Source organism: Gossypium raimondii, chromosome 5, assembly GCF_025698545.1.
Source record: "Gossypium raimondii isolate GPD5lz chromosome 5, ASM2569854v1, whole genome shotgun sequence".
Classification (NCBI taxonomy): domain Eukaryota; kingdom Viridiplantae; phylum Streptophyta; class Magnoliopsida; order Malvales; family Malvaceae; genus Gossypium; species Gossypium raimondii.
The window spans coordinates 18785807-18808227 of NC_068569.1; the positions used below are offsets into that span (position 1 = coordinate 18785807).

The following is a 22421-nucleotide window of genomic DNA, read 5'->3' on the forward strand; positions in this document are numbered from 1 at the left end:
ATATCATGTACATGAACATATGACCAATCAAAAACACTAATTCTGACTCAACCTAAGTACATGTCATATAAACAACAAAATAAACTATACAAACTTTTGTTGAGTCTAGGATCTCTGTCTAGATGTTGAAGTTGATGCTCAAGGCCTCGATATGAACCTATCCTACGCACAAAAAAACAAATCGTACGTTGAACAATAAAAACTCAGTGGTATTTCTATGATTCAAATCAAAGAATTACAAGTTTATATCAATTGCATACATTCAATTCAAAGACCATTAACAACAAATTCATACATATTTCATGCTAATCCTTAATCACATATCAATATATATAAGCCACAAAGTGCACCAAATATACCAACTGAATCAACTATGTATTACTTAAATAACAAGCTAGTTAATCATACAATACCAATATCATTAATATTTATTTTCCTATTCAATTTAACACATACAATCAAATCCGTATTTCAATTCCGAATCGAATCAATCATTCTTTATATTACTGTATTGACCCTCAGGCTCGTTAACCGGTTCGCATGGTCTTTCACATGCTATCGATAATCAAATATCGTTTATAAATATCTGTAATAAATTTTATAACATTTAATCATTTTCAAATATTAATTAACCAATTCATAATTTATATTCTCTGTTAACATGACTCAGACTCGAACGGATACACTGATCCTAACCAACACACTAATTTGGCTCCTAGTGTCTCATCAAAATGTCCGAAGTAAATAGATTGTGCCCAGCACTCATCGGTATAACCAAAATAAAAATTATGCCCTAAACTTATCAGAATGTCCAAAGGAAAATGCGCCCAACACTCATCAACATATAGCCGAAGTAACCTGTATTCAATCTGTCCTATGGCATACTAACTATATCCAACTCTGCTTGAATTGTTAATAGGGTAACCAATAATCTAATTTCATTATATAGCTCGATTTACATTTCATCATTTCCAATTCATAATCCAATTCATTATTTTATAAATAACATAACATATTTCAACCTAATTCAGACCCAGTATCATACATTTATCAAGTTATACTATTTTCTATTTTATTCAATTTAGTCCTCTATTTCAATAATTAATCTCAATCATAGCAATTCGATTCAAATAATCATTTCCAACTCACCTCAATATCATACCATGCAAAAAAATAATATAAATATTCAACAATTAAAGTGATTTGAATCATACAAATACAAACTGAAGACTTGAGTTACTCATCGTCAGCTCTCGCCTTTCCTTTCCCTTTCGATGACCTTATTTCATCTTTAGTTACAAATAATAATTCAACAATACAAAATATCAAATTTCATATCAAACCACTTTCAATTACAAAGTTAAATATATTTTTCAATTTATTCAATTTAGTCCCTAAACCTAGGACAAACATAAGTTTTTATCTAGACCTTCAAATTAAAATCTAATTTCACATATATTCGTTAGGGAACTTATAATTTCTATTCCTACTAAAATTTCATAACAATTTTCATTTTATTCAATTTAATCCATAATGCATGAAACTAACAATTAGATTGTACAATTAAGTCTTTTTCTTAGTCTAAGCTTAATTTTTATCAATTTAACACCTAAACCATTCGATCCTCAACAATGAGATCTTATCAAAACTTCACCAAATCATTGGGTTAGCTTAATCAAGCTCCCAAGGTAAAAATTCTATAAAAATAAAAGAAAAGTGGTTAGAGACTTACTTGAATTAAAGACTAAAAGCTTCAATACCCTAGCAACGACGTTCTTATTTTTATTTTTCATTTATGGTCGGTTGGAGAAGATGACATTTATCTTTCCATCCACCAATTCTCAGTTTTGTACTTAAATTAATGATTATTTAACTTTAATTAATCATATTTTTAGTTTTAATTAATCTTAATTTACTAAATTAATATATATTCATTATTACGGTCCACTAGAGAATGTTTAAAAGTGGTTTATTAACCATTTTGACCCTTTGGATAATTACAATTTAAGTCACCAAGACATTTCCTAATTAAAAATCTATAGCGATTGGACTTTTAAAATTTAGTCCTTGGGCCTCAATTAAACACAATTTCGACTAAATTGACTAATCAAATTTCAATTCATATAAATACTAACTCTGTAAATATCTCTATTTAATATTTACAGACTCAATTTACGAAAATGAGATCCCAAAACCATATTTTCCGACACCACTGGAAATTGGGTCGTTACATAGAAAGGAAAAAAAAGGAAATATATAAAAGAAAATAATATTTTTTGTCTTTTTTGCCACATGTCAAATTTTAATTGGTTATTTTTTAAAAATAGTATTAATGGTTTAACTAATGATTGAACTACTAGAGGTACCAACTTGGGGAAAAATAGTTTAGGTACCACTTGTGACTAAAAAAGATGTTTAGGTTCCAAAATGAGAAAAAAAATGCATAGTTTAGGTTTAGGTACCAATTTGTGGGATAAGTCATTTTTTTTTCAATAGACTTAATGGTTTGCCTAACAGAGGTACCAATTTGGGGGAAAAAGTAGTTTAGATACCACTTGTGACCAAAACAAAGTTTAGGTACCAAGATGTGAGAATTGATATTGTTTAGGTACCAAATTGAGGGTCAATCCTATCTTTGAAATATCTTAAACTTTATCAGGATATTGCTTATGCTTCTTTAGCTACATAGAGAGATTGATTGTACTTGATCTAATATAGTTAGCAAGTCGAAAAAACGTATATTGAGAATAGAATACTTGTATAAATTTTGTACGGAGAGTTTAGCACTTATTTTGTTTATTAGAAATTCACTATTGTGGGGGCATTTTGTAAGCAAACAAGTAAGCCAGTTGATTTACACAGTTTTTAAATCTTTAAGTGTAAAATGAATTTACTATATTAATGTAGAACAAGACTTAAATCAGTGTTAGAGAGAATAGATTATCTCTATAGAAAGTCCCGCGAACAGAAAAAAACTGAACTAAGTTCACGTTTATTCTTTTGGAGTTCTGCCAACAATTTTAACTGCTTCTATAATGACTTCCCTATTTTGCAAATATTGACTGCGTTTGCTTTAATTAGGAAAATACAACAGTAACAGATTACAGAATATAAAGTCACATTTACTTAGCTAAATTTACATTTTATTCCATGAGTGTTGAAGTGGTTGAATATTAAAGAAAAAATGTTGTGAGAATATTTTTTTATTTTTCAAAATTTAAGAAAAATACTAATTCAATAAAAATGTTTTTAAATATTTGGTATCCAAGTCATCAGTTAAAATAAAAAAAGTGTAGACCCCATGGATTCACAATCAATCGTGTTCCTCCAGGTCAACATTACTTCCCATGTGATCACTGCCAATTGTCAATCCAACGATCACAACTTCTCCTAAATCCCTCACATGCACCGCGTTGATTGAACCCTCATCCGCACCCAACATATTTCGACTTCTCCAAGGGTTTTTCCGACTTTTTCCTTATCCTCAAAAGTCCCTCTCAGAAAACTCAATCCAGACCGTCGATTCACCCTCCCCAGCGAACCACATCTAACGGCCAGAAAACAAAGTACGGCATTCCTTAAAAAGCAGTTTCCCTTCCTTTCCCCAGCTCCCCCAAACCGCAAAATCTAAAGATCAAAGACTCAAAGACAAAGAAAGCGGCCATGGAGAAGGAAAGAGAGCAACAAGTTTACTTGGCAAGGCTCGCTGAGCAAGCTGAAAGATACGATGGTAACTACCTTTTTGTGGATCTTTCAATTTATTCGTGAGATTTTGTTTGCTTACTTTTTTTAATCCTTTATTTTCTCTGATTTGATCGGTAGTCTTATTCTGTTTCGTTTTTGTCGTTTTAACTTGATTTCTAGCTTGATCTGTAGTTTAGAGAATAGTAGAGGCTTCTGTAGTTTAGAGAATAGTAGAGGCTTTGGTTCTGATTTGATGATAATATACTGAAAAGAGGTGATGAAGTTGAGACTTGAGTTACAACCTTTTTTTAAAAACAAAATTTGTAGCAGTAGATAAATATTAGCTTATCTAGGCATAAAGAAGTCCGATTTGATAAAGCAATTGCTAGTACTTTTTATTAATTAAGGTTAAAAACTTGTGGAGAAATAAAATGCTTGTTTTTTACTCTCATTTGAGATGTTTATGTTTAAGTTTTTACATTTTGAGTTGTTGCTCATTTTCTTAAAAAAAACGGTGTTTTTTTTTTCTTTTGAATTTGCTATTAAGTTTCCCATTTTAACAAATTTGAAGAAGCAAAAGACAAATTAGCAAATATATGTATGTTTGGGGCTCATTTTTTGGTTTGTTGGAACCTCAGCTCATTTGGAATCTGTTTTAAAATTGTAAAAAAACTTTACTATTTCAGAGATGGTTGAGGCCATGAAGAGTGTTGCTAAGTTGGATGTTGAGCTGACTGTGGAGGAGAGGAATCTGTTATCTGTGGGATATAAGAATGTGATTGGAGCAAGAAGGGCATCCTGGCGGATACTGTCTTCAATTGAACAGAAGGAGGAGGCCAAAGGTAATGAACAAAATGTGAAGAGGATAAAGGATTATAGGCAAAGGGTTGAAGATGAGCTCTCAAAAATATGCAATGACATACTCTCAGTCATTGACAAGCACCTCATTCCATCTTCCTCCACCGGGGAATCAACTGTTTTCTACTATAAGATGTGAGGATCATCTTACTTTCGTTTTTGTTTTATGGGGCGGTTTGAGTGTGAATATTTCCTTATTTGTTGCTTTTTGTGTAACAGGAAAGGAGATTATTTTCGTTATTTGGCAGAATTTAAGGCAGGAGATGATCGTAAAGAAGCTGCTGATCAGTCACTTAAGGCTTATGAGGTGCGTTGAATTCCCTCCAAATCCTGCTTTTTTTTTTTTTGCTCTTCTTTTACCTTTAATCAGCCCTCCTCTTATCCTATTTTGATTTTTATTGTAGGCTGCCACTTCCACTGCAAGCTCAGATTTGCCTCCAACTCACCCAATTAGACTTGGCCTGGCTTTGAACTTCTCAGTTTTCTACTATGAGATATTAAATTCTCCCGAGAGGTTAGAAATTGTAGGAATCTTTCTACCCCCTGTTTATACACAATCATGTAACCTACTTCTAAATTTTCTTTCCATTGGGGAGAATGATCCCAAAGCTAATTTTTCTTTTCATTTTGTGGTAGTTTCAGAAATACTTTCCTTGGTAACCATTGTTGTTGTTTACTTATTTTAATAATTATAGATGGCTATTATATGAGTTCCACTTTAGCAGCTAGTGTTTATCTAATGAGATGCAAATCGGAGCAGGGCTTGTCATCTGGCTAAACAAGCATTTGATGAGGCTATTGCCGAGCTTGATAGCCTTAATGAAGAATCTTACAAGGATAGCACCCTTATCATGCAGCTTCTTAGGGACAACCTCACCTTGTGGACCTCGGATCTGCCAGAGGAAGGAGGTAAATATTTTGTGTATGTTTCTGTGATTAATAAGAGAATATATATGTACGGGCACATTTGGATTGCTATGGTTCACTTGTTGTCTGACTGGATTTTATGTATTTATAGTTAGTTTCAAGAAGCATGATCTCCTCCTACTAATCACTTTCTGCTAATACTAGTAATTTCTATTGTCAACTGCCTCTGATAATTTCCTTTTTGCAAATTTGCTATTTGGTAATCCAGGTGAGCAATCAAAAGCAGATGAACCTCAGGCTGAGGTAAGAAAATTTTAATTTTTTAAGCTGGACTGATCGTTGATCAACCGATGAATTTTATCTCTGGCATGTTAGAGTTTATTGTGGTGTGAATCTTGATTGCATTCATACTCTTTCATTCTGCTGTCTACAAATAAACCTCTTTTTCTGTCTTCTCAAAATTGTTCAATATCTTGGCAGAGTTAATTGGATGAAAGAGTATTCTTTTAAGACTGGGCTTGTCGAGGTAGGAAAGGGGCTTGCTGCTAGAGTGACCTGCTTTCAACTCATGGTAGTAGTACCAGGATTTGTTACCTATGACATGGTTCGATTTGTTTATCAGATGTTTTCAGACTGTTGTTCTGTGTTCTCTTCTGTTTAAACATTATTGAATCGGTTACTTTATAGTCTTTATGACTTACTTCCTTATGTTCAATTTTTTGTTGTCTTAGCTTCTTGTTTTTCCATGTGTTTCTGATTGAAGCACACCACACCTCGCTCATTCTTCAGTTTTTTGCTTGGTTTTGATCTTAACATAGCTTAAATGCCCAATTTGTTTGAGAAGTTTTCTGAACAAGGGGATTGATATTTGTGTAGCAGCAGTGTTCGATTCTGTGTGTGGACCTTTTTGCAAAATTCCTGACATGGGTCATCGTCTACTTTCAGACATCCATATTTTGGCCTCCAAATAAGCAAATGACCATCCTCCCCAGTCCTACTGAAAGGGTTCTTTGGGATAAATTATCTTTTTCATTGAACTCGATTGTGAACTGGAATATTTATATATATAGTAAGAGCCTAAGAGGGAAGGGCTTGTTTAGATTTGAATCTTGAATTTAACGTGAGCTAAAATTTCAAAGTGAAATTTAGAATCTAACAGAAATATTATATCCTTGAATATATGGGCCTGGTTGTTGAATTCGGTATTCGAGACTACTAACTCGTTTGCAAATGGTAGCAGATTGATACAATACGTATGGAGAATAATGATTGAAATTCACTAAAGGAAGATGAATTTTACTGAATAATCAATTCCTTAGCAAGAATTTATGTTATGGATTTCCCTAACAATAAAACTAAGCATCTGATGCTCAGAAGAAAAGTGGGAGGGATGCATCTAACGGGGGCTCCTTCGGAATAGCTTAATAGATTCTGTGTCTCCCTCTGTTGATTTTGATTTTTCATATGGACGTAAATGATGCATAAAATCTAGGCTGTTTTCAAGGTTATCTTCTCTGCTTCTCCTTTGCAAGATGAAAGATGGTTTTCATTGTTGGGAATGGGAGATGGGGTGGACGGAGGAGGCTGCAAATCAACTAGAAATGATTTCAAGTGCCTGTAAGACTCTTTTGGCTTCTCTACGATGAAGGCGTGTCCCGTGCCCTTGATGACGACGAGGTGAGCATTATCTCCCAGATGCCTGCATTTTTTGAAAAAAGAGAAAGAAAAAAAATCCCTCGATCAGCGGAAAGTTTTTTTAAGTAATTTGATTCCCAAAGCTTTGAAGAAGATGCGAACCTTTTTAACCTGTGACCCAATTCCAAAGGGAAAATTTTATCATATTCTCCCCATAAAATCAAGGTGGGCTGAAAATAGTGAAGTCACAAAGGTTGAAAGCAAACTTGGTTCAGAAAAAAAGCAGCAAATGGTTAAAAAAACAAAGAACGGTTTAAAATTAAGATGAACCTGAGAGATTCTGGTAATGTTTGATAATTTTCGATCTTTCGGTATTGCTCGGATCAGCTCTTTCTTTTCTTCCGTGTACTCTGTACACATAACCTGTTTGTATATGCGGCCCGAATTAACATAAAGAAAAAGACAACCCCAAATGCAAAGCAGACGTATTGAGGCAGTCGATTGGCTATTAACAAAGACGAGAAATTTGTGCTGGTTCTAGAGACTGAAATCGTTGGTTCACTTACGTCAATGAAATCCGCGAGCAGACAAGAAGGGACCAAAGTCGAAGGAGGCGGCTTGAACATAGCAAAACCCAAGAGTTCCCTAAGCTTCTCAGGCGTTTGGGGTACTAAAATATCGGCAGCTTCTTCCAAATCAGATACCTTGAAAACTCCTTCCTTCAAATCTTTCTCTTCCATGCAAACTCCAGCGCAGCAGATCACCACTCGCTCAACAGCTTCACTGAACTGCGCTGCTAAGCTGTACCCAACAAACCCACCATAGCTGAGGCCTACCAGGCTGAGTTTCTTCACCGAGTTGGCTTCCATCACTCGCATCACGCACTGAGCCTGAAACGATTCGGAGCGTTCAGGCCGAGTCGTGTAGGAGTCCCCGAAGAAGACAAGGTCGGGTACGAAGATGTTGAAGAAAGGGATCATCTTACGAATGGTGTCACCCCATTGCCACATTGTGTTGGCTCCCAGTCCATGGATGAGGAGGAGGTTAGGCTTGGAGTCATTATGTGTCTTGGGGACCCAACAGTGCATGACGGTGCCATCTTGGAGGTCCGTGATGGTGGATCGAAGCCCCGCTTTGAGGAATGATGATTTGTAACACCGGTTTCTGGCTGCGGTTAAGCTGAAACACCTTGTCATTTTCTTTTCTTAGAAAACCTATGGAATCATACAACCTAAACTCTTCCGCCAAGGGAGGGAAATGATTGTCCTCTAATCACTTGATAATGATGGATTTTGGTTTAGTTTATGTGATGTGAGAGGGACATAGATAGCACTATTAAAATGGATTTTTGAGGAATAAAAATTTGTGGGTGTAGAGGAATAAAGAGTTACATCAGATCTTGGTCTGATTTGAGAGAGATATTAAAACTCAAAACAATGGAGGAAGGAAGATGAGAGATAAAGGATATGTAAATGTAATATGACCAACCAAAGCGATTGAAGCCAATTTCCACCAGCAAGTTCTTTTCTTTTTTGTAAGGTTTTTTTTTTTTTTTTTTGTGGGGGACATTAAATGCTATAGCCAATAGAAAAGATTGGAATTTGTGTGAAAGAAAGAGATGGTGTTGTCGGGACCATGTGGGTTCTGGCTGGGGTTATTCTGTTTTCTGCTTTTCATTTAATCTAATCTTTTATTGCCAAGTCAAATTTTTTTAAAATGATTTTTCATGATTAAATTATAAATATTTAAAAACACAGTATAATTATTATTATTATAATTATGTTTATTTAAATAATTAAAACTAAAAGTTTGTAGGCCAAAGTCCCAGTGACGCCGCCCCTGCCTATAATAGTCAAGGGAGCAGTCATCAGGGGTAAGTTTTGTTTAGTTGAACTTCCATACGGAGATGGATTACCAGATAAAAAATGTGTGGATGTAAGTAAAGCATACTAGTCGTTGAACTGCTGCTGAGCTTATTATTATTATTATTATTATTAACGATTAGTGACATTCAAGCTTCACAACATTTTCTCTGAAAATTTTTTGTTCATAATTTAATTGTTTTTCTTAATTTGATTTCTAAACTCAAACTCTGTTAAAGTAGGAAAAAATGTTAGTCATCAACTAGATTTTTACAATTTTTAAATAAATATATAAATATCATGGAATGACAAAACAGATATAATCAAAGAAACTATTTTTATTTTCAAATGGAAGGATTAAAAGTAGGGAGAGAGTAAAAGGTGCAGTGGGAAACGTAACAGTGCTTATCGTGCGGCTCTCTCCTTAATCACAATCAATTTGGGGTTAATTCCTTTCATCACGTGCGCTTCTATTTTGAAATTTGAGAAAAATCAGCTCTAATTAATCAACATCAAATCCACCACCTCTATGTTTAATAATTTAATTTAAACTTAATATATTATTTCAAACTGATATTTATGTTGTTGTTTTTTTTATCTAATCTATTTTTTGTATTTGACAAAATTACACATTTTAATATTCAAAGGTAACGATGTTAAGCTTTTAGTGTTTAATTTAGATTTTAAAGTTGATTGATGAAACTTAATTGCTAATATTATAATATTTAATTTTTAAAATAAAAATTAGTGTTAATTCTAAATTTGTTTAACTTTACGTTTAATTTTTAATTCAAGCGTTAGAGTTAATTTGGTGAAAGCTAATTACTATTATTATTAGTTAATTATGAATTCCCATCAAATCAACTATAAAACCTAGACTAAACATTAAAAGTTAACATTGTTACCTCTAGATATCAAAATGTATACTTTTGTTAAATATAAGTATTATATTGTAAAAAAAAAAACATTGATGCCACATAAAACAAATATCAAACTCAAATACCAAAATTATGTATAAAGACTATATATATATATATAGCTTACGTTACATTTTAAGAGGTAAAAGGATGAAATTTCACATAAATCCAATCCTAGATAAACATACCAACACTTGAATTTATGTACAAAATAGTTTATAGACTTAATTTTTATATTATACTACTATGGTTTCTACCACGCTTCGTGTTGAGTTAATTATTTTTAAGCTAGATTATAGTGTAATTATTTGAAGATTAAAATATATTCTATATTTATGTAGTCTTCATACATTTGAAATTTTGTCTTATTACTTTTTTTATTTTATGACAAAGTCAATAGGATGAACATGATAGATTCATAAATATTTTTTGAAATAAATAATCGGTCATGTGACATAATGGGTCCGATTTAAGAAAAAATAATATTTTTAAATAAATAAGTAGTGTGATAAATAGGGTAGATAATATTTTTGATGTATAATGTTTTAAAGTTAATTGCAACGTCCAATCAAGTAAGCAAGCAAAAAGGAAGCTAAAGTTGGATAAAATATTTGTTAACATAATAAATGTGGGAATCATCAGGTCACGTATATGAAATTGAATGCAGTTAAAGGGTGGGAAGTTTGGATACAAATTCCACGATGCATATGCCTCTGAGTCGGACAATTCGCGAAAGTGTTCACTTTTGGTTTTGATTCAACACTGTTGAATGCCATTAACCAAACAAAACGTGGGTGCTTTGAGCCTGTATTGGGCCGTCTTTTCTGGGTTTCTTTTAACTGTTGCATCTTGACTTTTGGGTAAACTTATCCACATTTAAGGCCCATTACTACCAAAATTTTCATTTTTTATCCATTCAATCAATCAAATCCTAGAAGAAACCACGGAGAGGACAGCATAATCTACGGGATAACAAATGCAAGTCTAGTTATCTATAAATGTAGGGATTAGTGCAAAGAATGTAGGATCAATTTGAACCTTACTTCAACTAATTTCATCCACTTGGCTGATTGTTAAACTAAAAATTATAGCAACTGAATCGAAGAATGAGGTTAAGGTCGAATAGAAGCAAAGTAACCCAATTTGCTGAAAAACAAACTTTTAATTCAAATTCCTGCACCCACAATTTAAAACAGGCAACTTCATCTGCACTCCAAGACTTGAGAAATTTCTGGTGACAACCATTACCATATACAATGAATTCCTAATAGTAATAATAATAATAATAATAATAATAATAATCAAACATCAAAGCCTAATAGATAAAACAAATTTACATGAGTTAAAACCTGTATTTTGTTTTTGAATAATAATTTCGTAAATTCCAAACCTTGATTCTGCAGAACTTCAAGGATTACCCCAAGCAGCTATATGCATTTTCATGTTGGTCTAATCCACAAATTGCCATCCTGGGTAAACAAACTCTTATTTCAGCACTTCACCCGAGAGCAATATGATTTAAACGATTCTATCCCCTAAATCTAACGACGACGCAAGATATGTCATCTTTGCTGTCTCTTTTAACTGCTTCGGTGGTCAGTTGCTTTGCGGCCTTCTGTGGGTCTTTGAACCTTTTTGCAATATCAACCGCCTCTTGATTAGTCATCACCTGGATTAAGCATAAAGAACGGGAAATAAAACTCCTGCTGAACTATTACTAGCTCATGCATCATTGAGACAATTTCTTGCATGTGCACGAAGTGAATAAATATAAATGAACAGAGGCATCAAAACCAAAAGAATTTACCTTCCAAAGACCATCACTAGCAAGGACTAAAACGTCTGTATTGCCATCTACCTTGGCGTTTTGAATGTCTGGATCTGACCGCAGATGTGATTTAAGGCTCTTGTCCCCAAAAGCACGTGAAACTGCCAGTTGTCCGTTAACTCTAGGAACATCTCCTGTTAAGCATGACAAAACAGCAAATTCAACAATTTCAAAACGAAAAAAATTACTAGAGCAAGAGCCTTATGTTTCACTCTATAGTGAGAATTTCCATGGATTAGAATTAGCTGAACTGATGTTTTCGGGCCATCAATTCTTTTGTGGTATCTTTGAATGTATTTCAGGCCAAGGCACGAGAAGCAAAATAATAAAAATTAATAAATAAAAAAATCATGGCAACTTGCAGTTTCCTTTTCAATGGATACATCAAGAAAAATGCAAAGGAAGCCAATGATGTGGATTTTGAGTAAAGCAACCAACTTACAGAGTCATTATCGTAACCTAAAATTATTGCAGATTCCATATTAGGAATGAAGGAAGAATCAGTAACTTGAATCTAATAAGTGCCCACAATAGGCTGGCAGCAACAAGACAAAATCAGCCTATCCTCTTCATTGACTTAACAAGGTAATTAATACTTGGCAATAAAAAGTAAATTTAACCACTAATTAAATGTATGCGCCCATAAAAAGAAGAAAAATAAGAGAATTACAAGGTAGTGAACCGTAAAGACAAAAATTTCTTTTCAATGTAGTTGATGTGTTCTTGGTAGATGGAGTAACTAACTGAACCATCAGTGTCTTAATGAGGATCAAAACTACATGGATAATAAGTTCTTTTAGGAACTTCCTACATAAGTGTCTAAGCATTAGAAGCTGCAAACAGCTTAAAGATCACCAGCAGATTCAACCATTCAACTTCTTTGCCAAAACATGTTATAAATTATTATCATATTAGACTGTATGTGCATAATAACGAATGAACTTGTAAACATTGGATGCAGTAGAAGACCTGGCATATTTGAGACAAATCCTCCTCTGTTCTCAATGCTGCCTCGTTCGGTGTTTGGTTCATGATCTGTAGTCATCTGTGTAGCCTGACCCCTACTTGAAAGAACAGCACGAGAATCTCCAACATTTGCCACCCATAGACTTTTTCCATTTATCAATATTGCAGTTACAGCAGTGGATCCACCACGACCCAAGTCAGCAGCACGTGAAAGAATTGCTTGGTCTGTTTTGTCATAAGCTTTTGAAATGGCTCTGCGGGGATCAACCCAAAACTCTTCCTAGAAAAAGTAAGAAATGAAAGCATAAGTTGATTTGAAAGTAATAAGCCAAAACATGTAATTACCCTATTAAAAATGGTATGGCACATCCCACCTCCTTTAGGATATTGGCAAACAGATGCTTTTGTAGGTAGGCAGGTACACTATCTCCCAGATGACCATCATAGATAGCAAAAAGCCCCAACTCGTGACCTTGAATCTGCATGAACTTAGCGACATGATAATCCTCCATAGGATGACTTGCTTTCCCTTTTACTAGGCTGAAACCAAACCTCATTATACCCTCATGGCTTTTCCCCTTGCCAGAAGCAGATGATGAACGCCCCCCTCCATACTAAAATGATAAAACAGTAACAATAAGTCTCTTTGTAAGCCTCACTTAGCCACGTTGCTTAACACCAACCAAAAGAAAACCTATACCAATCCGGTTACTATAAAAAACCATCAAATATGTTGCATCAACATAACATTATGAAAAAGATGACACAACGAAAAGGGAAAAAGAACCCCAAAGAGTAAATTCTTGTAGCATGGAAAGTTCATCCAAATTTCCCTTCTAAACAAGCTGTGTACTGACTGTTCATAATAAATCAATATACAGGATCATATGATGAACTTCTTGTACAAGACTGTTGGGCAAATAGATTTTTTAAAAAAAAAATTAATTGCATAACCTGTATTAAAAGAAAAACTCTAAATTGGTTTACCAAGTTAGGAACATCTGCAATATAATCACACAATAAAAAATAAATAAAAGAAAAGAATATATTTATGACTATATGCCATACAGATCATCATTAGGAAGCGTTCATGAAAAATTATAGCAATCCCAACACACATCTAAGATGAATGATCAAATCCTTTCAATATGCAGACCATTCTTGCAACCCAAAATCATCACTCTTAAGTAGCTCATATAAGATACCTACTGAAATCAAGCAACATAACCTCAAAATTAATCACACAACTAACCTATATAAAAATTCCAAGTTTCATCACAATTAATTAAAAGTTTTATTTTCCCAAACATAGGAGTACTAAGAAAAGCCTTAAAAGAGTACAGCAAATATGCTTTACCTGAGAGGAATTAAAGCAGCACAACCAATCCATAGAAAATAAAATTTCTGCAAAAACCTCTAATTTGCCTGACTAAATTCTCTTCAGCATCAAGTTCCTGGTCAATTCAAAGATATCATCAAAACCCCAACAAAAAAAGTATCGTTAAGGGAAAACCCTCAAAGCCACAAATAAAAAAAAAGAGAGCAAAAACAAAAAGATGAGCATGAAAGAATCACCAAGATAAAGAATCAATTAGAAGGCCAAAATATGCCTTGCTTCTGCTACTGCTGGGTGAAGTAGGTGTCCGCTACAACAGCTTTCCTTTTTGTTTATCAGCTGGGGTTTTCTTCCTCTTCTTGTTATAGGTTGGCTTTTGTTAATTTGTACAAGCAATTGAATAATATTTGAAAGCTTTCTTTTAAAGGGTTAAAAACTAGTGCTTAATATTAAAAAAAAGATTGGAATTTGGAGAAAAAGAATGGAGCTTTTGCCTGAATGATTACTTGTGACCGTTCTAGGAAGAGTCTTCCTTTGCTATTTGATATGATATATCATAATATTTATGTGAAAAAGGAATCGTTAACAATATAATGAAAAAAAAGCTGCCACAAAGCAGACTTCTTCATGTTGACTTTGCTGTTTCAGTCTGTTTTCCATTTTTGGGGGCGCTTTCTTTGTTTTCAGCGTTAAAAAAAAATCCTTTTATTTTTTTATTAAAAAAAGTGAAAATTTACAAATACAATTATCAATTAAGCCAAGTTATTCTTTTAACAATCTTCTCATAAATTTTGATTTACACAATACTTATAATTACCCATAACTCTTTTCAATATACTTCAACGCACTTAAACTAATGTTATCTTATATTGGTAACAATACTATGCTAATTAAGTTAAGAATCAATCAACAATTAAACCAAGTTAAATTAATTTCTTCATTCAAAGACTTGGATTATGTTAATTGGTGAAGAATTTGTGGTAACAAATGATAAGTTGAAATTTGATTTTTTTTTACGTAAATCGATAACCAACTCCTAACTGGGCAACCCTTGAACATGTCTGTTTTAAGATGATATAAATTATTAATTAATTACCAAAGAAGTTATACTCATGTAAAATTCATTAATAAACATAAATATGATTTTGTGTACGGTAATATTAGTAAACAACATCCCAAACTAAATAAAACATTTCAAGAAACAACTTACCGCAAAGCGGACAAAATTAGGGTATGTTCAACTTCTGATTATTTAAGGAAATAGAATGATTTTTCTTATATATGGCAATAATGCTTTCCCAGTTCCATTACTCCATCAAGCATATGTGTTTTTTTTCATGTTCTTTTTATTTAGTTAATAAATATATTGTTTTCAATTTTATTTTATTTTTAATTAATACTTATTTTATTTATATCAATAAAACAATAAATTTGTAATTATATAATAAATATATATTTTTATATCTATCATTATGTAAAAATGTTTTTTAAGTGTATCAACTATTTTATTCATTTATTTTTCCTTATATATAATTTTTATATGTCAAAATTTATTTTTTGACGTGATTATGATAAATTCTAATATTTTAAAATTAAATAATTATTTTAAATATCATCATTATTTTTATATGTAAAATATTTTAAATATTATTATTTTTATACGTGAAATATTTTAATTAATTATTTCAAATACCATTATAGTTTCATCTAGTAATATGAATTTAGACTTGATAATGGGTTGGGCCGAAGTAAAATTTTAGGCCCATTTTCTAGGCACGAGCCTGGCCCGGCCTAATAAAATGGGTCTAAAATTTTGTCTAAGCTAGGCCTAAATTAAAAATACTAAACTCGAGCCTGGCACAGCCTGCACATATTAATTTTTTTAGATTTTTTATTTAAAATTAATTTAAAAAATATGATACATCAAATACACTAAAAAACATTAAAATAAATGTTTTCCAACAAATTGAAAATATATTAAAAAATTTTATACTTAAATAACATTAAGATAGTTACAACTTAGTAAGTAAATGTCTCTAAAATAGTAGCAAAATTAACAATAAAACAATAGTTATACAATATAACAGCAATAAAACAACAGCAGAACAACAACAAAATAGCAGGAAAAAAGTTTAGGCTTATTCGAGTCCGGGCCAAAAAAATCCTACTTGAGGCCCGACCCATTTAAAAATCATGTATATTTTTTTGTCTAAACTCATTTTTTGATCATATTTTTCTATCTAAACCCTCTCACTTTTCAGACGGGCTTTCGAGTCTGGGCAGATGACCCGACCCATGATTTGGTCTATGCATGATCTACATGAATGGAGCATGAAATATGACGGTTAGATTGTTAAAATATGAATTGTATAAAAAGTTATGAAAGGGTGTAAAACTAATTAAATTTTACACCAATGTATCCCTCCCCAAGAAAAATATTTCAAAAGAAATTAATTGATGTTTTTTTAAAAATAAAATATATTGAACATAATGATAAATATCAATAATATATATTCGTTATATAAGTACATATTTATTATTTTATTTATACAGATAAAATAATTATTAATTAAAAATAAAAAATTTGAAACAACATGAAATAAAAAAACACAAGTGTAGAGAAGAGTTGAACTTGTGACTCAAGGATGAAAATACTAACACGTAACGAAAGAAGACGCTTTTTGTGAAATGTATTTTTCCAAAAATGTTTTTTCTTAAAACGGGTTTTTATCACATCTATAAAAATATGACCTATTTCCGTAAATAATCAAAATTTTAACTTAATTATATCTCTATTCTTTTTCTAAAATCGACATATACCTTGAAATTTACCTTTTAAAGAGATTAAAAGAAAAAGGTTACATAGTGAATGATAAACTAAAATTATTCTGGAAATGAAATAATCATTGATGACTAGAATCTAAATAAAATATTTATAGAGTAATTCAATTATATCTTATTTGTCCATCTTTTAAATATTCAAATTTGGGAAACTTTATAAATTTTAGAGATTTAAATCTTGGATAAAATTAAAAGACAAATTCTCCACCAGATATAATAAGATTCCAAAACATACTTTAAAAAAAATTCAAAGCTTAGATGATGCATGCCAAAAGACCTATATTGTAGAAGTAAATCTTAATTTAATTTTTATATAATTACAATATTAATTTAAGTTATTATTATTAGGCATTTGACATCTTTTCTAATGTACCAATTTAAATAAATTATTGTCAAAGTGTAATCTGATATGAAAACAAGATTTACTTATATCAACTTGATAACTTGTTTTATAATATCAATTTAATAATATAATAAATAATCATATTTGTGATAAATCTAAAATTTTAAATTGATACAATAGCATTTTTATGTTCCCAAAAATATTGTTTCACATGTACTTAAAAATTCAATTTTTTATATATAAAATACACCAATATTTGTAATAAACTCAAATATTGAATTACACACTCGTAAATCATAAAAAAATATAAAAGAAATTCTTTAATTGAATCTTATAAGCAAAACAAAAACATTGTCGAAAATTTCCATTAATAATTAATGGTTGGTAGCATTTATATTCGAAAATAACACGGTCCAGCAAACTTATTTTGACATATAAAAAATACAACACACTTCGGATAAATTTCTTTTTGTAAATACAAAATTATTTAAATAATTAATGATATTTTAATTGGAATGACAAATATTTTTGAAATTTAAGATTTTAAAAAATTGAAGTCATAATTTCAACTTCCACCTATGTGATTTTTTCTAATTTTATATAATAAAAACACAAACAATTATACAATAATATTGTTTCTTTTTTATAAATTTTGTGCAAAATATATAACGACAAAAATCACATCATAGCAGCGCGAAGCTAACGAAGTAGAATCCCGGGAAGACTTAGCTGAGGCGGTTTGTTGGTAAGGACCTTGGACGGCCGATGCTGGATGGTCTCTGCCGCAGCCACCAACTATACATGTTCGTATTTACTCTAGGTTAAGACATGTGATAAAGGTGCAATGGGTTTAAATAAGACATCTAAATTTGTGTCATATAGTTTTACTTCTTGTTTTGTGTCAATTAGCCCTGATCCAAAATTGAATCTATAAATAAATTTAATTATATATATAGAGTTTAAAATGATTCATATATATTTTTTAATTTTTTAAATTTATATTTTCTTATATTAATAATATCGATATTAATTAAATTAATATTTAATTGACATAAGCTTAATTTTCTAAACTTGATATCATTTTAATTTTTATTTAAATATAATTTTATAAAATAATTCTTTCAACAATCTCTCCTTGGCAAAGATAGCATTTTGAACCAACCTACTTCCTAGTAACGTGACCGTTCCTTGCTAAAACTGGGACAAATAAAAGGAAACCAAAATTGAAATTAAGAAAAGAAGGCCAAAATCCGTGACTATGTAGTCATCATCTCCTAAGGCCGCCGCTCAGCTGGTAAAGAGAAAACAAGGCTAATAAAGATACAAATATTTTCGTTTACTTGCTCCCTTAATTCATAAAATTCATATTTGAGTAATTATTTCATATGCAACTTACAAGTCTAAAAACTCCAAAATCATACCAATTTATCTCTCTTTTGATTTTTTAATTAAATCTTTGAGACATTTGCCATATTCTCAAATTGTTTCATATATAAGATAATCTTTTATCTATTAAGTAATTATTTGACACACTAGTAATAAAAACTTTTAACTCTATAAATGGGTTAAAATGTCATTATGTTTAAAATTTCAAACTTCCAAAAAAAGATGATCATCGAGGTAGCATTAGATGTGGCTTTGGTTGTGGGGGTGGTTGAGCCATCAAGAAAGCCTGCATGAGGGAAGATGATCTACCAGATGGACCGGATGAGGATATGACTGCTCCGACTGCAAATAACATGTTGCTTAAAGACATACTAATGAATGGAGGGAATGGAAACTCGAATGATAACATGCCATTAATGGTTGATGTTGAAGAAGATGATATCAAACTTCTCGAGGGTGATGTTCTTATGAGCGTGGAGAATGAGAATCCTTCAATAAAGTTTTCAGAAAGTGGTAATAATTTGGTCAATGAGAGTATGTCTAAAACCATCATTCTTAAATCACTGGGGATGCGGATTGGTTTTAACGCTCTTCGCAGTAAAACTCTTATGCTTTGGAAGACTAATCAATTGTTCCAATTAATGGATTTGGAAAACAATTATTATGTGGCCAAATTTCGCTTTATTGATGATTAATACGAAGGTTTTGACAAGGGGATCGTGGGTGATCTTTGGTCATTATCTCATTGTCTAGTCGTAGACACTCGATCTCAGTACAATCTAAGAGTATCCACACGAGGCCATTCTTTTGACAACTTAGTGGTTATAAGTTAAAGATATTATACACGGTAAAAGCTAATAATGTAAATCAATAAGTAGCTCAAAAGAGAATTGAGCCGTGTCTTTTGTTTTTCGTTTTGAAACTTTCAGTCTATTTGTCTTCAACTTGAAGATGATAGAGACTATTTATTTTTTAACCATGTTAAGCAACCTATGCTTTATAATAACATCTGGGTGTAACGCAATATTTTAAAATTCGAAGTACCTCTCAAAACATAATGCCATCTTTTAAGCTTCTAAAACAAGAAGATTTATTTTTGTTATCATTATTGACTGGTCTCAAACATCAACCAGAAAAAGGAATTGGTCCAAAATCATAATGTGCCGATTGTTTACATGTTAGGAACAAGCACACGTGATGTGACCAGCGCCCGCGGTCTTAACAAGCTGAAACCCCAACCTTTTTATCTTTTTGTGAATGTGTAATAAGAGAAAAATCTTACCAACTTTGTCTCACACTTTAGATTATTTATACCTATTTTTTAATTCATCAATCTCAACACGAGTTTTTGTCCAATAACTTGTGGAACTTAGTAAGATAAGGTTAAATTTAATGTTTTTTAAGTATCGGATTTAAATATTGTGGAGGGAAAAAATAATATTGAGAGAATATAAATTTTTTGATTTAACTAAATTTTAAATTTAATCAAAATTTAATGTAATTATCAGAAAAAGACCCCAAAATTTATAATAAACGGATTATAAATCTATATATTAAACATGAGACCTATTTGACATAAAAAAAAAATAGATTTGATTCCTTTTTAGTTAGTGTTTTTAACGTGAAAATTTGTTTATTTGATAGGTTGCGGAGCTCAAGACCGGAAACCTTGACGGGGAAGCCTCATGGCATCTTCTTCCTCTATAAAATAATACCCTTCCATTCCTCTGAAAATGAGAGAATTAAAAACTGTGTGTTGTAATAGGGGAAATTAATGAAATGATATAATGGCAAAGGACATAGGTTGTTATAAAAAAGCAAATAGTCCCGAGTTTAATATGCGATTTCAATATTCTTATTACAAAGTATGGAAGGGGACTGAAACATAGGTTAGTGGAAGAGTTCATCTTCTTTTTAAGATGATCTCAAATTAATGTAATAATTTAGTTTAAAAAAGGTGTTGACTTAAACTGTGGCCTACAGTCCAACTATATAGTAATAGTATGAGACCTTTTATAGAATTTAACCTTTTAAAAAAAAGCTTTGTGAGAAATTTCTACGGAAAATAATTGCTGAGAAGGTATATTGAAATTCAAATTATTTTAGATTTGGATTACTTTAAATTATCTATATATTTATATTCTTTTAGTTAAAATAAAATTTAACTCAAATTATCAATGCATGTTTTTTCGAGTGGTAAGGAATTCAATGTCAACATCTTCTTATGTTCGAGTCTCATGAATGGAAAAAAATAACATTAAAAGGGTTCTGCTCTCTGTTAACTACTAATTTTTTCAGTTAAAGTCACCCCATGTCACAACTATGACGTAGCATTTGGCAAACAAATTATAAAAAATAAAAATCAATAAAAGTTCTAAAAATTATTAAAAATTAGAAAAAAAAATAAAAATGTAAACATTTTATAAAAATCATAAAATATAAAATTGTAAAATTTTATAAGAAAATTATAAAAAACGTAAAAACTATAAAATTCATAAAACTTATAAAAATTATCGTACCAAAAGGAATTTTATAATTTTTCTATAAATTTTATTGATTTTATTTTTTATCATCTTTACCACATGTCACACTATGTTGCGAACATGATAGCTTTAATAGAAAAAATTGGAGGTCATTAACTTTAATAATCAACTGTTAATGTTAATGATTGAAGGGTCTTTTGATGCATTTTATAATTTTTAATATTTTTATAAAATTTTATATATTTTTTCTAATTTTAATAAAATTTAAATATTTTATATTTTTATTAAAATTTAATATTTTATAACTTTTATTGATTTTTACTTTTTATAATTTTTTTCCATATGTCTCGTTGTGATTGTGGCACTAGTTGATTTTAACTGAAAAAAATTAAGGACAATTAACTTTAACGGTCAACCAATTAACGATCAAAAAGCTTTTTTTGATGCATTTTGATAGTTCAAATATCTAATATTCAATTGAGTGTAAAAAAAGCAAGGCAATGACTTAATTGCTTTTTTTGAAAAAAATTGAGGACTTTTTTGATGCATTTTAAGAATTCAAATTTCCAATTGAGTGCAAAAAAAAAAATTTAATTCTTTCTTTTTGAAAATTTTGAGGGATTTTTATTCCTTAAGCCAAAAAAAAAAAATTATAAGTTTATGATATTGTTTCGTGTATATGATGGAACATAAAATTGGAACTTAAAAATTGAACCAAAAGTAAGACGAAAGGAGTTGAGAAACATGTAATTGGATAATGTTTGGTGTGGTGGTGGAGTTTGGAACAGGGCACACACGGTTTCGTCTCCCTTTTCGCTGCACAATTTGTCAAAGGCAGGATTCCTTGTGTAATAATAAGTCGGGGGGATTCATTAATGTTATAATCAAGTTTCCATAAAAAATGTTTACTAGAATAAGGAAAATTGCAGCAAAAGTGACAAAATCTTGACAAGTAACAGGCCTACCAAAAGTTTCTTTGACAGAATAAATATGGAAAAAATCAACCAAGTGAAGAACATGTGCTACCAACAAAACATAATTAACAAATTGACCCTTTGGTAGCTGTGTAATCTTAATTTCACCGAAATTATCTCGAGGGACGTTTTCCTACCTCCCACATTTTTTCAAGGATAATTTTTTTTAATATCAAATTAATGTTTGATAAAAATTTTAAAAGTGAGTGCATCAACAGTCACTCAATTTTGGTTCTAATAATAAAATAATCATTCAACTTTAAAAAATAATAAATCGGTCACTAATATTATTAAAAACTGACAAATCAATCACTCACTGACATTTTCCGTTATAAGTCTAATGGAACAGTTGACGTGGTCCGTTAACTAGCTGACGTGACCAACTAAGTAGCCATGGTGGAAACCCAGTTTAAGAACCAAATAAAATAGTAAAAGAAGAAG

At 31.1% G+C, this 22421-nt stretch overlaps 3 protein-coding genes across 3 annotated transcripts; 1 reads left to right on the forward strand and 2 right to left on the reverse strand.

Moving 5' to 3' along the window:
* The first annotated feature begins 3566 nt into the window (after window positions 1-3566).
* Window positions 3567-6139, forward strand: LOC105769531 (14-3-3 protein 7). Its single transcript, XM_012590222.2, has 7 exons — window positions 3567-3730; window positions 4371-4677; window positions 4762-4849; window positions 4947-5056; window positions 5303-5451; window positions 5678-5712; window positions 5890-6139. Exons 1-7 carry the CDS (start codon window positions 3664-3666, stop codon window positions 5893-5895), a joined length of 762 nt encoding a protein of 253 aa, XP_012445676.1. The 5' UTR covers window positions 3567-3663; the 3' UTR covers window positions 5896-6139.
* Window positions 6140-6678: 539 nt separating this feature from the next.
* On the reverse strand, window positions 6679-8598 carry LOC105769529 (uncharacterized). Its single transcript, XM_012590219.2, has 4 exons — window positions 7611-8598; window positions 7375-7467; window positions 7207-7274; window positions 6679-7108 (listed from the first exon to the last, which is right to left on the reverse strand). The coding sequence occupies exons 1-4, from the start codon at window positions 8238-8240 to the stop codon at window positions 6898-6900; spliced, it is 1002 nt and encodes a 333-aa protein (XP_012445673.1). The 5' UTR covers window positions 8241-8598; the 3' UTR covers window positions 6679-6897.
* A 2411-nt stretch (window positions 8599-11009) lies between these two features.
* LOC105769530 (probable protein phosphatase 2C 9) lies at window positions 11010-14595 on the reverse strand. The gene is made up of 6 exons (XM_012590221.2): window positions 14193-14595; window positions 13975-14071; window positions 12992-13231; window positions 12621-12897; window positions 11631-11785; window positions 11010-11492 (listed from the first exon to the last, which is right to left on the reverse strand). Exons 2-6 carry the CDS (start codon window positions 14005-14007, stop codon window positions 11352-11354), a joined length of 846 nt encoding a protein of 281 aa, XP_012445675.1. The 5' UTR covers window positions 14008-14071; window positions 14193-14595; the 3' UTR covers window positions 11010-11351.
* Window positions 14596-22421: the final 7826 nt, after the last annotated feature.